At 45.0% G+C, this 14,571-nt stretch overlaps 1 protein-coding gene across 2 annotated transcripts in view; it reads left to right on the top strand.

Annotated features, from left to right (window-relative positions):
- Positions 1–4,580, top strand: part of SCaMC (Short Calcium-binding Mitochondrial Carrier) — an 80,340-nt gene extending 75,760 nt beyond the window's left edge. For both annotated transcript variants that reach the window (XM_084587817.1, XM_084587816.1), the window contains exon 10: positions 3,053–4,580. In XM_084587817.1, the coding sequence (XP_084443943.1) occupies positions 3,053–3,231 (179 nt within the window). In that variant the 3' untranslated portion in view covers positions 3,232–4,580. The remainder of the gene's footprint in view (positions 1–3,052) is intronic.
- The last annotated feature ends 9,991 nt before the right edge of the window (positions 4,581–14,571 follow it).

Genomic DNA, 14,571 nt, shown 5'->3' with positions numbered 1-14,571 from the left:
GGTTTTATTCCGAGCTTGGTATTTAACGTCAGTGCTGCCCTTTTTTTCACATTCACCGCCATCACAGCACTACGCGCACCCGCGCACCACACCCGACACGACCACCGACGCAGCCTCCACCAAACGCTATGACGGCCATGCCGCGACACCGCTACTAACTAAAATGCAAAAGATGCAAAAAGGCAAAAGCAACATTCGATCGTGCCACTGCCGCCGCTGCTGAAGCGGCGCTGTCAGCGATAGTGAGATGCCAAGGATTTCTTTGGCTGTCAACTCAATGCCGCTGTCAGCGTCTGCGAGGTAGTCCTGAACGTTAGCTGCGCCGCACAACACACTTGTAGTGCAACGAAGCCTGCCTCCTGCTATTAAAGTGAGGTAGTGCTTGGTGGTGTGAAGTTCGTTGTATCCATTTTACGCCAAACCGCGTTCTCTATGGGAAGTTGAAAATACATGTGATTGACAAAAATATTTTGGAAAAGTTCGATAGATTCAATAATTCGTAATATCGAGGTTTGACTGTAATGAATCAGCGTCTGTAGCTGTAGGAGAAGGAACAAAAAATATATATATATATATATATATATATATATATATATATATATATATAGTGGCAGGTTGTTTTATACGCTCAAAAATCGATTTATCTGACTATTTCTTGATTCCCTTTGCATTCAATATCTTTGAAAACAACTTTAGTTTACATGAAGAACTCTGTACCTTTCAGTGTGCGAATTTTGTAGAATTAACAAAAAAAGAATGGACTTACCGAAATCATCAAATATAACTGGATGAGCTTTGCAATATGCAGTATATAAAGCATAAAAACAAGATTTGTTGATTGCACTGAGGGACTGATGTACGAACTTCCATTATCATGTAGAGAATATACGTAAGTCAAACAGGGCGGAGCCTGAATGCAAGGTTAAGGGGGCATAAAAAAGATTTAGCTGATTCCAAAGACTGCAACGCGCCACCTAACTGCCTAGAATGTACAGAGGTACCTGAAAATGAGTGCAAACCTCTGCTTGATAAGTGTAGGACTCGCAGAAAAAAGCAAACACCATATTGCATAAGAATAATAATTTAAGTTGAAGGGTCATACAACCTTGGGACCATTGGGTTAGCACTCCTTTCCTTACATTTTGGATAAAGAGCTGGCATTGTTGGCAAGGCATAAAAAAAGATAATTAGCTTTGCTACTTGGCATGCACATCACACCTGTTTACGTATGTCTTACATCAGGCCATGCGTATATGCACGTAAACTTCTGCAAATAAAGATAGGTGTAAGTCTGCACTATGTGTGTTTCTTTTCTATGTACATCATCATTACCAGACGTGATCAACCAACTAGCCTGCACCTGGACTCTTGTGAACTCCATATGCCAATTTTTGTGCACCTGTGCAAAAAGCCTCCTAGCTGCCAGGGAAACAACTTTTTTTTTTTTATTCCACATTCTTACCACAGTGGGACTGACCTCTACTAGTGTCCTAACACATTTATGCTATGTGTCATAGCATCAGGTTTCTAATCATAGTGCATGCAGCTGGACCGCATGCATGGGCTTGTTAGCATAAATGTTGCCTTTTAACGGCTCTGTCATCATCAGTGACTCCAGACTGGGGCAGCATCTTGGGAGTTTATTTTACCGAACCCCATAGGTTTTCAAGAGCATTTGCATGATGTGCACTGCTTAACTTGATGGACAGAGTTAAGAAGACACCATGAATGGTTGTGCTTAACCCTTCGTGCAATCTTCTTTAACCCCTTCTTCGTTAATCTAAGTAGCACACGACTTGCATATGAATATGTTCCAACTAGCCTAGCATCAGGCACTTCCTAGTTTTGAAGAGACTTTAGCAGGGACCCAAGATATGAACTCAGCAGACCCAGAATGCAATGCGGCATTTTTAATTGTAAACTATGAGCAATTTAGTACCTGAAATATAGTTATAGATGCTGTAAATGAGACATTTCAAATTGTAACCACGTTGTTGCGTCGATTCTTCAGTGCCCATTTCTGTATCAAAAATGAGAAGAAAAAAAATGTAATACTTTATGAAGCCATCAAATCACTACAGTCGGTTGGCAAAATAAACCACTGGACTATGCGATCGCAAATCTGTTAGGACTAGTGAATGGAGCTACTGGTAGTTAATCTGGATGGAACAGCACAAAAAAGGTGCAGATGAAGAAAATAACATGACAAGAGTGTGTCAAGAAAGGCTTGGTTCCTGACAGACATAGTTGAACCCTGCTATCTAACAAATTCATGAGGCGAGTATAAACGTTTTTCTTTAGCGGAAACTTCACTGTCATAACATTGACTTGGAATAGTGACAGATTAGACAAGATAGTTTGCTTTCTCCATTTCAACAACATAGTAATGCTATTTTTTGCAGTTCTCCCAAGCTCGTCTTGCAGGTATCACCTATAAATCTCTCGGGGCCCTACCAAGATTGTCCAAGCCTCCAGTGAAACTTTAATAAAAAGCCACTGCAACTTAATCAGTCGAAAAATGCTGTACATCTTTGCATTTCTGTACAGAGCACAAGATAGAAGGTTAATATTTTCTCTATTTTGTGTGATTCTGCTGAAATGTGTGGAACCACAGTTGGGCATGTGCAGTGAGAATCTGTTTTGATTTCAAGAAGAAAAGCAGCACTGAAAAATGACCTTAATTTCAGTGTTGCAGATAAAAAAAAAAAATACGAAATTCACGGCCCTAGCACTTTAGTCAGCTATTGACAGAATACCATCTAAGTCATTTACATCGTTTTGTTTGAAACTTGTGCTCTTTCACCTGAACCAAAACTACGCACAACACACATACACAAAAAAAAAAAAAAGACAGCACATTTCTAATGTATTTTTTGCCCACAAAAGTTAATGCTATCTTTTAGTGCTCTTTTTTCAATAAAATCAAAACCATGAGAACTGTAATTACCTTGTCCCCTGAAAGTTCTTGAGTGGTTGGTGGTGCTGATGATGTGGTGTGCAATGTATTTTGAACCTGGGCTATTTTTAAGCATTGTTGGTGCATCTGCCGCAGATGGAAAACATGAGCGGACCTCCATGATTGGACTCATCAAAGGCATCGTCCGAACTGAAGGCTTCAGTGGCCTTTATCGTGGCATCACTCCAAACTTCATGAAAGTGGCTCCAGCAGTCAGCATCAGCTATGTTGTATACGAACACTCACGTAGAGCCTTGGGTGTCAGCATGACGTGAGGCTTTATCTTCTAGGCATATTGTGCAACCTTTAAATTTTGCTTTTCCATCTACCTGCCCAGGAAGAGAGCCATTGTCTGAGCGTAAGGTGCAGCCACAACCACATTAGCAAGTTGGTGGTGGCCCACACGTAAGTTTTGTTTGTGGTGCAGCACATTGTTGTGAGTGCCAATCTGTTTGCTTAATAGGCTTACTTGCCTCATTCGCCATTGGGAATTTCCCAAAGAAACATATTTTCACTTTGTGCATTGCATACTTTGCACCAAAAAATCATGTTTGCCTCTTGCTACCCCATCGAGCATGCTGCACGTAAAGCAGCTAGCACAAAGCGATTTAATTGCACTGTACTTCAATTGGTCATTGTTCAGAAGAAGCGGAAATGGAAGTACTAGATGAATGTATATGTGATGCTCGCTGAAATTATCAATGCGAGGTACCCATCAGTGTATTCTTGTTAGACCGGTGATGATCATCGTAACAAAGTGCCCAGTGTTGGCATGCGTGTTGTTCCATCTTGGGAGCTTCAAATTGTGCATAACATTTTGAAATACTGTCGGCTGTTTCTTTTTTTTTCTTTTTACTTCGTTTTTCTAAAACATGCAAAGCTAAGTATTGATGCATGTCACTGTGATAATTTGAGGACAGGTTGTCTGCATCCAGGCTAAGACCAGAAGGGTTAACACCTTTTCGAGCATTTGCATAGGGTCAAGGCAAATGTCTGCAAATGAGAAACGTGTGGTTTGCTTCTGTAAATACGATCTTGTTGGTATGAGCGTGCAGCATGCCTGGGCAGTTTCACACCCCCTCAAGGTTCTATATTTCTCTAGAAGATATCAAAGTTAGCTTGGGCATATGCGAAGTATGGGTAGTTTCTGATAAATCAGATGCTATATTATTTATTTTTGAGCTTGTACAGCCATTGTATAAGAAGACTGGCCAAGAATGAACCTTGCTACTTAGACTTTGACAAGATGTTGCATAACCGCCGAATATATTACACCATAAAACTGCTTTCGTATAGTAATATATCTGCGCAATTACTAAAAGGCTTTATGATACCATGTTTTTCTGAGCCCTTCCTCAGACTTGGATGATCTGTGTTATTCATTCCAGAACTTTCTCAGTGCTGTTACTGGGAGGTAAAAAATTTTTAAATTCCAAGGTTTCGAAATTGCACTGTTTCTCTTCCACTTTGCATGCACTCTCACGATGCTGTTTGGCTGTCTAAGCTCATTTCCTCGAGACGCTTGTGGCATTCTGGCTATTTGTGGCCAGTTACCTATGAACTTTCATCTTTTTCTAGATCACTGTACATGTCGGAGATAAATAAAGGTACTTTTTTCTGAGAATATTCTTTCACTAACATGCAGCTGCAGACTTCACATCCATATTCCTACATTGCAGTTCACAGCACATCCTGCGAAAGCATTACACAGCCTGATGGTCACTACAGGCATATACAGTCGCAATCAAAATTCTGCGGGACACTTTTGAGTGGGGAAAACAATTATGTAGGTGCACTCATGTAATCCAGTTGCCTAAAATTTATTGAGATGTGAGGGGATTCTTATTCCATATCCACTGGTGGCAATGCTTGCAATACCAAGCGGCTGGGTCGCGAGGCTGAGATACAAGAAATGTGTTTTCGAGCACACGTGTCATGTAAAATTTTGACCGCAGTAGTGGCATGTATTCAAGGTTTGGAAAATATTTTCTCATGCAATAAAAAAAAAAAATGAGAACAGTTGCGACCAAAACTGCCCTGAAAGGTACATGAACTCTGGACGTATTTGCTGGTCGCGTAGATGAATATTAGGTGCACAAAATGCCCGACCGTAAACCAGCATACTTTGAAGGAATCCCAACCCAAATGCATTATATCCACAATGCTTAAAGGGACAGAACACTTGAATTTAGGTCTTGAATTTTTTCCGGCACAATGGAATGATTGATGTCTGAAATCTGATTCCATAATGGTTTTGTTAGAAACGCTGTTGAAAATTTTTACCCGAGAATATTTCAATCAGTGCATGCGCCCGTTTTTATGTTGTGGAAAACAGAGATGTGGTTTTTATTTGAGGAGGCACTGGAGAGAGTGTAAAATATAAGTCATGACTAGCACTCCTAGAAGAAAAAACAGCAGACACAAAAATCGGCGATATTTTGCTGACATGCAGTCATGTGGGGTTCTACACCAAAAGTAATAGGGTTTCTCCACTAGATAGTACCTTAGTTGTTTTTATGTGATATTCAATGGCAAATTAAAATTGAAGAGCCTCTTTTCTTTGATATTGTAGTGCTCGATCTGTATTATATGGTCTCTTCACCTCCACCATAATCTCATGACATATTTTGGCCAGTGTTCTGTCCCTTTAAGTGCCTTACGGATTTAGAAGAAATTGAGAGCATATGAACAACTATGTGCAGAAAAAAAATAGAAAAAAAACTTCTTCAAGCACACCTCATAAGCAACATAATATATGCCACTCTGAATCACCCCAATTCCCCCTCTGCAAAGATCAGATCTAAATAATTTCCGTGCAGTCTTCAGACCATTTTGTTGGTGCCCTCTTGCTTGCTGCATGTGCCAGAGAACCATGCTTCTCTTCAGGTACTGCCATCAGCGACAGAGGAATTGCAGTCTTATTCAGAACAGGATATCAGCGAGGACACTGATGAGGTTCAAGAGCACTCATATTAGGGGCCAGCCACTCAAGGATGAAGTGCTAGTGCATTGTCTTCAGGTCAGTTTGCATTGATGGGCGAGTGCACTCACGGTCAAATTTTCATTCCGCTATGGCTGCACACAGATACAAAGGATAGTGTTGTGGCCTGCTGAACCTGCCCTCAGGTACGGGTTTAATGGCTTGGCCAGCTGTCATCAGTGAGCCTGGGCATTCTAGAGTGAGTTCACACTTGTTGCAAGGTCACGATTTGTCAAACAGTGTAACAAGATTGCACATCCTCTCCTTGAATTATGTGTCACATTAATAATACTGCCATCATGCAGGAATATCGCTAAAATAGTGTTATAATGATCGAATTTGTATTTTATGGGTTTCCTTGAGAGCTACTCGGGACGCCTCACGAAAACACACCAGCTATTAAAACAAACTGTAGCATTCGTACACGCAATTAGCATCATATACATAAGATTAATAATGTATGCAATTAACAATTGTATTCAATGTCTAAGCATTATATTGATACGTGGCAAGGTTAGTGCACGAAGGTTAGTCCAGGATGACACGTACAGCACACAAAGCACAGCAGCGTCAACCTTCTTCTAGCAATAAACGTTGCTACCACTTCCTCGTCTTCTGTGTTTATGTTGCTGACCGTTGTCTTCTTTAACGTCCAGCGATGCAGGGCATATATGTCACATTACCCCACCCCTCCACGAAAAACACAGTCCCGGTGCGCACTAGGACGAACTACTGCAGGGGTAGTACGGCTTCATTCTGGCGACATGAACAGTCTCTGTGCGTGGCATAGAGGACTGTCACGGCAGATGTACAGGGGGACCTCGTATGTCACAGGAGTGACTGGTCGTAAAACACGGTAGGGTCCTGCGTAGCGTGGCAAGAGCTCACACAGCCAAACTTTACGAGCGGGAGTCCAAAGCAAGACGAGGGAGCTCGGAGAGTAGTGGACATCCCGATGGCGAGAATCATGGTGCCGTTTTTGAGAATTCTGGGAGGAGGCGAGTCGGCGGCGAGCGATAACACGGGCGGCGTCTGCTCGGGAGATGGCGTCGCGAACGTAGCAACTGGCGTTAGCAGTGGGAGGCAATACGCTGTCAAAAGGAAGGGGAGGGTCACGGCCGTGTAGAAGATAAAACGGTGAGTAGCCCATTGTGTCGTGACGAGAGGAATTGTACGCAAACGTTACAAATGGCAAATTAATATCCCAGTTACGGTGATCATCCGAGACATACATTGACAGCATGTCCGTGAGCGTGCGGTTGAGGCGTTTGGTGAGGCCGTTTGTTTGTGGATGGTAAGCGGTGGTAAAACAGTGCTTAATGGAACAGTACCGAAGAATTTCGTTGACTACTCGAGCAAGAAAGCAACAGCCACGGTCAGTGAGCAGCTGGCGTGGAGCACCATGGAGCAGGATGACGACGTGGAGAAGAAACGCAGCCACGTCAGTTGCACAGCTGGTGGGTATCGGTCGGGTGACAGCGTAGCGCGTAGTATAATCTGTGGCCACCGCAATCCATTTATTCCCTGACGCGGAAAGTGGGAAAGGCCCGAGGAGGTCAAGGCCAACTCGGTAAAACGGGTCTACTGGGATGTGGATCGGCTGCAGGGATCCAGCAGGCATAGCCGAGGGCTTCTTCCGTCACTGACACCAGTCACAAGAAGGCACGTAACGACGAACAGAGCGATAGAGGCCTGGCCAAAAGAAGCGGCGGTGGACGCTGTCGTACGTACGAGATACGCCAAGATGACCCGCTGTGGGTGCGTCGTGCAGCTGTTGAACGATGGTACGCAGGTGTTCGGGGACTACGAGCAGAAGCTCAGCGCCATCTGGTCGCATATTCCATCGGTATAAGGTGCCGTTGTGGAGCACACACAGAGCAAGGGTAACATCAAGGTGATCAGTGCTGAGACGATTAATAATGCTGCAAAGCTTGGGATCTAAGCGCTGCTCATGGCGAATGTTTGAAAGTCTGAGATAGCCAACACGTGTCATCGCCGCACTCGCTCGCAGGTGGGGGGATCTACCGGGTTGCGGGACAGGCAGTCGGCGTCGGCGTGCAGCCGGCCAGACTTGTGGACGACAGAAAAAGTGTATTCCTAAAGGCGGAGAGCCCAACGACCCAGGCGACCAGTAGGGTCCTTCAGCGTAGAAAGCCAGCATAAGGCATGGTGGTCGGTGATGACTGAGAACGGGCGGCCAAACAAGTAAGGGCGAAACTTTGTAATGGCCCACACGAGGGCTAAGCACTCACGTTCTGTGATCGAGTAATTTCGTTCAGCCACAGAAAGGAGGCGACTGGCATAAGCAATGACGCGAGTGCGACCCATCTGCTGCTGGGCGAGTATGGCACCAATACCATGACCACTGGCGTCGGTGCGTACCTTCGTTGGTGCCGAAGGATTAAAGTGTGTAGGACGGGCGGGTTGGTGAGGGCTGCAATGAGCGCAGAAAATGCTTGGGATTGTTCTTGGTCCCAGCAAAATGGAGCGTCGTTCTTCAAAAGATTGGCGAGTGGACGAGCCATCTCTGCAAAGTTGGGTACAAACCGCCGAAAATAGGAGCAAAGCCCAAGAAAACTACGCACGTCACTGGTACAACGGGGTGTAGGAAATGCACTTACAGCACGGATTTTGTCTGGATCGGGTTGAACGCCACGGGTGTCGACCATGTGACCGAGCACCTTGAGTTCACGTCGGCCGAAGCTACATTTCTTCGAGTTCAGCTGAAGGCCAGCTCTTCGGAAGACTCCAAGAATGGCATCAAGGCGATGAAAATGGCTTTCGAATGTAGAAGAAAATACAATGACGTCATCGAGATAGCACAAGCACGTCGTTCACCTCCACCAAGATGATACGTGGCAAGGTTAGTGCACGAAGGTTAGTCCAGGATGACACGTACAGCACACAAAGCACAGAAGCACAGCAGCGTCAACCTTCTAGCACTAAACGTTGCGGCCACTTCGTCTTCTGTGTCACTCTTGCTGATCATTGTCTTCTTTAACGTCCAACGATGCAGGGCATATATGTCACGAATTTAGGTTAGCATTTGCATTTAAATGAACTCTTACCAGAAGTTATTTGGCAACACTTGAAGACCTGGGCGACCTGGGTACGATCGAGGCTTGCTTGTGTTGGCTGCAGTAGGTAATACATGAAGGAATGGCAAGGATGTATAGGAAGCTCGCCATGACAGTTTGAGTGTTTGTGCTGCCGAATGAAGGGAGCGCTATTTCAATTTTTTTCCTTGAGAGAGAGATAAAGATATATCAAGGCGATGGAAATGGCTTTCGAATGTAGAAGAAAATACAATGACGTCATCGATATATCACAAGCACGTCGTCCAGCACCTCCACCAAGATGATACATGGCAAGATTAGTGCACGAAGGTTAGTCCAGGATGACACGTACAGCACACAGAAGCACAGCAGCGTCAACCTTCTTCTAGCACTAAACGTTGCGGCCACTTTGTCTTCTGTGTCACTCTTGCTGATCATTGTCTTCTTTAACGTCCAGCGATGCGGGGCATATATGTCACAATATTAGGTTAGCATTTGTATTTAAATGAACTTAATTAATAACCTTAATATAACCATAAAACATAGCAACAAAAAGCCAAACATTAAAGTTATTTGGCAACACTTGAAGACCTGGGTACGATCGAGGCTTGCTTGTGTTGGCTGCAGTAGGTAGTACATGGAGGAAGGAATGGCAAGGTATGTAGGAAGCTCGCCATGACAGTTCGAGTGTTTGTGCTGCCGAACGAAGGGAGCGCTATTTCAATTTTTTTTTCCTTGACAGAGAGGAAGATATATCCATAACATATGTATCGAACAGATCCAAATGAAGGTTTTTAACTCCATGCAGATAATCTCGGAGCATCGTTTCGCCATTCAATATCATTTTATTTACACCTTAATATAACCATAAAACATAGCAACAAAAAGCCAAACATTAAATTTTTGCACAATAAAGGCACTGAAAAGGGCCAGGACATGCAAAATTCCCGTTATCCGCCACGCAAATTCAGTGTCAACGAATTCATGTCCAAACGTAATCTTCCACCTGGCTTGCAGTCTCCCACTTGTTGCATCGCGGCTGACTAGCACCCACGTAGCCGTTGCGTAAGAAGAATGCGATCATGTGCAGCCTGCTGGCCGTGATCGATGTCCTCATCCAACAGGGCCGGGCTCCCACTTTACCGCTACGATCAGCTTTAGGCCCTCCAGGCTGTCGTGAAGATGGCGACGACTGCATCGCAGGTTCTCGTAAGGGCGATATATGGATGCAGACAGTATAATCTGGGTGGCATCCAGATGAGCTCCAGGTCAGTCTCTTTCGAGCAGGCCTGGCTCCCACTTGCATCGCATGAATAGAACACGTGCACGTACCCATCGCACATGGAACAAATCCGTGAAACCAGGTGATATGCGACCCATATGGAAAGTTCTGCGGTGACGTCCAACCTGCTCGACACGTCATTGACGTCCTTTTCCAAAGCCGCATGAATAGAACACGTGCACGTACCCATCGCACATGGAACAAATCCGTGAAACCAGGTGATATGCGACCCATATGGAAAGTTCTGCGGTGACGTCCAACCTGCTCGACACGTCATTGACGTCCTCTTCCAAAGCCGGGTTAATGTAGGCGAGCCAGTTGGCCGATTCGATCGGATTGCGTTATGATACCTGGATGCTTTTGCTGCTATAGCTTTGAACATGGCGTCATAGCGAACAATCGTTCTTCCCAAGAACGTCAGCGCGCGGTCAGCGCGTCGCCAGCTCTTTGTCCTCACTGTGGCCACGATCGAGGGACTGCGCACGTGCCATGAAGTGCAGCGGATAGCAGTTTATTTGCCTAGTTGAAAAGCAGTTTTTAACTTGATACACATAGACCTAAATTTCCATGTGATTAAATAAGAAACCACATTTAGCTCAATTTCATGGATTATGGCAGCTGTAGTTTCAATTTCCGTGTAGTTCACACTTTTCGGCAGGCGGCAATGCCACCTAATGCACAGAATGACGCTTATCAGTGCCTCCTTGGGTTATCTCTAATGCGTGGTAGTGTGCAGGAGCGCGCGCGCATCGAATCTAACGCGCGGAATGCACAATAAAACCAACTCCCGTATCATTTGAAAGTTCTGCCAATTAACCTTTGAATTTCGCCGCTGTTGTGCGGCCTCTTCGCCTCCTCGTCGCCCCTTTGCGCGTCCTTTCCGTGAGTGGAGGTTGATGTTGATGCGACTGTCGGGAGAAGGGAAAGAAAATGCTTGGGCCTGCTACTGGCTCTGTAGCTGAGCCACCTACGCTGCCTCGTGCGGATAGGAGAGGATATAGATAACAAAAAGAAGAGGGAGAGAAATACGCACGTCGCTATAGCCGTCGTCCACCACCAAAGCGGTGGTGGGTGCAATGACGGCCTACAAAGATAAAAATTCGGTGGCAGGCTAGCCCCTGCCGCATTTGGCGGCGTTGACCTAGCTACCAGTCCTTGCTCCGTAGGGCCAGGAACAGCCTCGGCCCACTTCTCTGCCTATAACGATTGGTCCCCATAATCTTTGGAGACGCACGTGCGGATTCGGCGTTTTCTTCCTTTTATTTTTCATTCGCGTAATTTTTCTCCTGGGCTTGGCACGTAAATATTCCGTGCTGTGGTTTCTTTGCAATGTGCAAGCGCTACACCGTGCTGTTGCATGTATAGCTGCAGCAAGCGGCCTGAAAATGGCTATGCGGCTTTCGGAAAGATTTTTGAGCGTGGCGGCTTCAGCAAAAAGCCATGGCTTCACACAACATTGCCCGAAAGAACATTATTTTGACGAAGAACAGCTTTATTCGCGAGGTATGGTGCCTTTATATGAAGGCAGCGGTGGCGTAGCAGTAGAACATCCACCTCGCATATCAAGAGGACCGGGGCTCGAATCCCGGTGCCGCCGCAATTCTCCACCGGATAAAAAAAAAATCCGTGCGTCGATGGAATTGCATAAATAGGTTTGGGGTGCGACCTGATGTCGGTGAACACCTCCGGCAACGCACTCCCTCACCAGAACAGGAGTTGTCCACCCTGGTGCAGTAACTGGCCGCAACCTCCCATGATTAGTCCTATAAAACCCCGGCCCTCAGTCACCAGCGGCTGCGGAACAACTGACCACGGCGGCGGTCAGATCTGTGATGCAGCAGGGGGTGCTAAGAATTCCTGGCTCTGCTGGACAGGACACCATTGGAAACTGACCCTGGCAACATTTAACACTTGAACCCTAGCTAGTGAAGCTAGTTTAGCTGTGCTGTTGGAGGAAATAGAGGGTATGAAATGATAGAGATGTCATAGGGCTAGGTGAGGTTAGGAGGCCGAATGAGGCATATACTGTAATGAAGGATGGGCACGTACTGTGTTATCGAGGTTTACTGGAGAGGCGAGAACTAGGAGTAGGCTTCCTTGTCAATAAGTACATAGCTGATAATATGGATGAATTCTATAGTGTTAATGAGAGAGTAGCAGGCATCGTAATTAGGCTTGGTTGGTTTGGTTTGTGGGGTTTAACGTCCCAAAGCAACTCGGGTTATGAGAGACGCCGTAGTGGAGGACTCCGGAAATTTCGACCACCTGGGGTTCTTTAACGTGCACTCACATCATAATTAGGCTTAATAAGCTATATAAACTGAAGGTTGTACAGGCTTATGCACCTACATGTAGTTATGATGACCAGGCAGTTGAAAGCTTCTATGAAGATGTAGAATCGGCAATGCATAAAGTAAAGACGCAGTATGCTGTACTAATGGGCGACTTCAGTGCTAAGGTAGGGAAAAAGCAGGCAGCAGACCAGGCAGTAGGTGACTATGGCAAATTGGTTTTAGGAATAGCAGGGGGGAATTACTAGTTGAGTTTGCAGAGTGCAATAACGTAAGAATCATGAATACCTTCTTCAGCAAATGGAAGAACTACAAATGGACATGGAAATGTCCTAACAGGGAGACTAAAAATTAAATTGACTTCATACTGTGTTCAACCCCCGCCATTATGCAAGCTGTAGAGGTAATCGGGAAAGTGTAATGCAGTGACCATAGGATGGCGAGGTCCCGAATTAGTCTAGATATGAAGAAGGAATGCAACAGATTAGCACGAAAACAGTCCAACGAATTAGTGTTGAAAGGGAGGGCAAAAGAGTTCAGGATCTCGCTACAGAATAGATATTCAGCTCTAACCGAGGATGGCAACATTACCCTAGAAGCAGTAAACAATAACTTCAGAGATATGATTACTGAGTGCACTGTAGAAGTAGGCGGTAGTATAGTTAGAGAGGATACCGGCAAGCTGTCTAAGGAGACAAAAGATTTGATTAAGAAACACCAAAGTATGAAAGCTTCCAATCTAACAGACCAGATAGAATTGGCAGAGATATCAAAGCTAATCAATAGGCGCAAAGTGGCCTATATAAGGAAGTATAACACGGAGAAAATTGAGCATGCTGTAAAGAAGGGGGAAGCCTAAGGAGACAAAAGATTTGATTAAGAAACGCCAGAGTATGAAAGCTTCCAATCCAACAGACCAGATCGAATTGGCCGAGATATCAAAGCTAATCAATAAGCGCAAGGTGGCCGATATAAGGAAGTATAACATGGAGAAAACTGAGCATGCTGTAAAGAACAGGGGAAGCCTTAAAGCGGTAAAGAAGGAATTGGGCATACGCAAAAAGCAGATGTATGCGACAAGGGACAAGGCGGGCAACGTCATCACTAATATGGACAAGATAGTCAAAGTAGCCGAGGAGTTCTATACAGATCTCTACAGTAGCTAGAGTAGTCGGGACCGTAATGAGCTTGGCGGTAGGGAAAAACAGTCAGACGTTCCACCAGTGACGAAGGACGAGGTTAAGAAAGCACTAGAAACTGTGAAAAGGGGGAAATCAGCTGGAGAGGGTCAGATAACTACAGATTTGCTGAAGGACGGGGGGAGGGGGGGGGGGATATCGTGCTAGAAAAACTGGCCACCCTGTATACGCAGTGCCTGTTGCCATCGACTGTACCGGAACCATGGAAGAATGCAAACATTATCCTCATTCACAAGAAAGGGGACTCTAAGGACCTTAAAAATTACAGACCAATCAGCTTACTGTCTGTTACGTATAAGGTATTTACTAAGGTAATCGCTAATAGAATCAGGACAACCTTAGACTGCAATCAATCAAAGGGTCAAGCATGCTTTCAGAAACGGTACTCTACTATCGATCATATCCATACCATCAACCAGGTGATAGAAAAATGCTCGGAATACAGCCAGCCCTTATACATAGCATTCACTGATTATGAAAAAGCATTTGACTCAGTTGAAACCTCGGCGGTGATGCAGGCATTGCGAAATCAGGGGGTAGACGAGCCGTACGTGAAAGTGCTGGAAGATATATATAGTGGCTGCACAGCAACCATAGTTCTGCATCAAGAAAGTAACAAAATTCCCATAAAGAAAGGTGTTACGCAAGGAGACAAAATCTCCCCAGTACTATTCACAGCTTGCTTAGAGGAAGTATTCAGAGACTTGGAATGGGAGCAGTTAGGGATAAGGGTAGATAGAGAATACCTCAGTAATCTGCGATTTGCTGATGACATTGCCTTGCTAAGCAACTCGGGGGATGAAATGC

This window comes from Amblyomma maculatum, chromosome 1 (assembly GCF_055883805.1).
Source record: "Amblyomma maculatum isolate TAMU_Amacu chromosome 1, ASM5588380v1, whole genome shotgun sequence".
Lineage (NCBI taxonomy): Eukaryota > Metazoa > Arthropoda > Arachnida > Ixodida > Ixodidae > Amblyomma > Amblyomma maculatum.
Note: the sequence above shows the minus strand (reverse complement) of the source record. Positions and strands in the feature narration are given on the sequence as shown.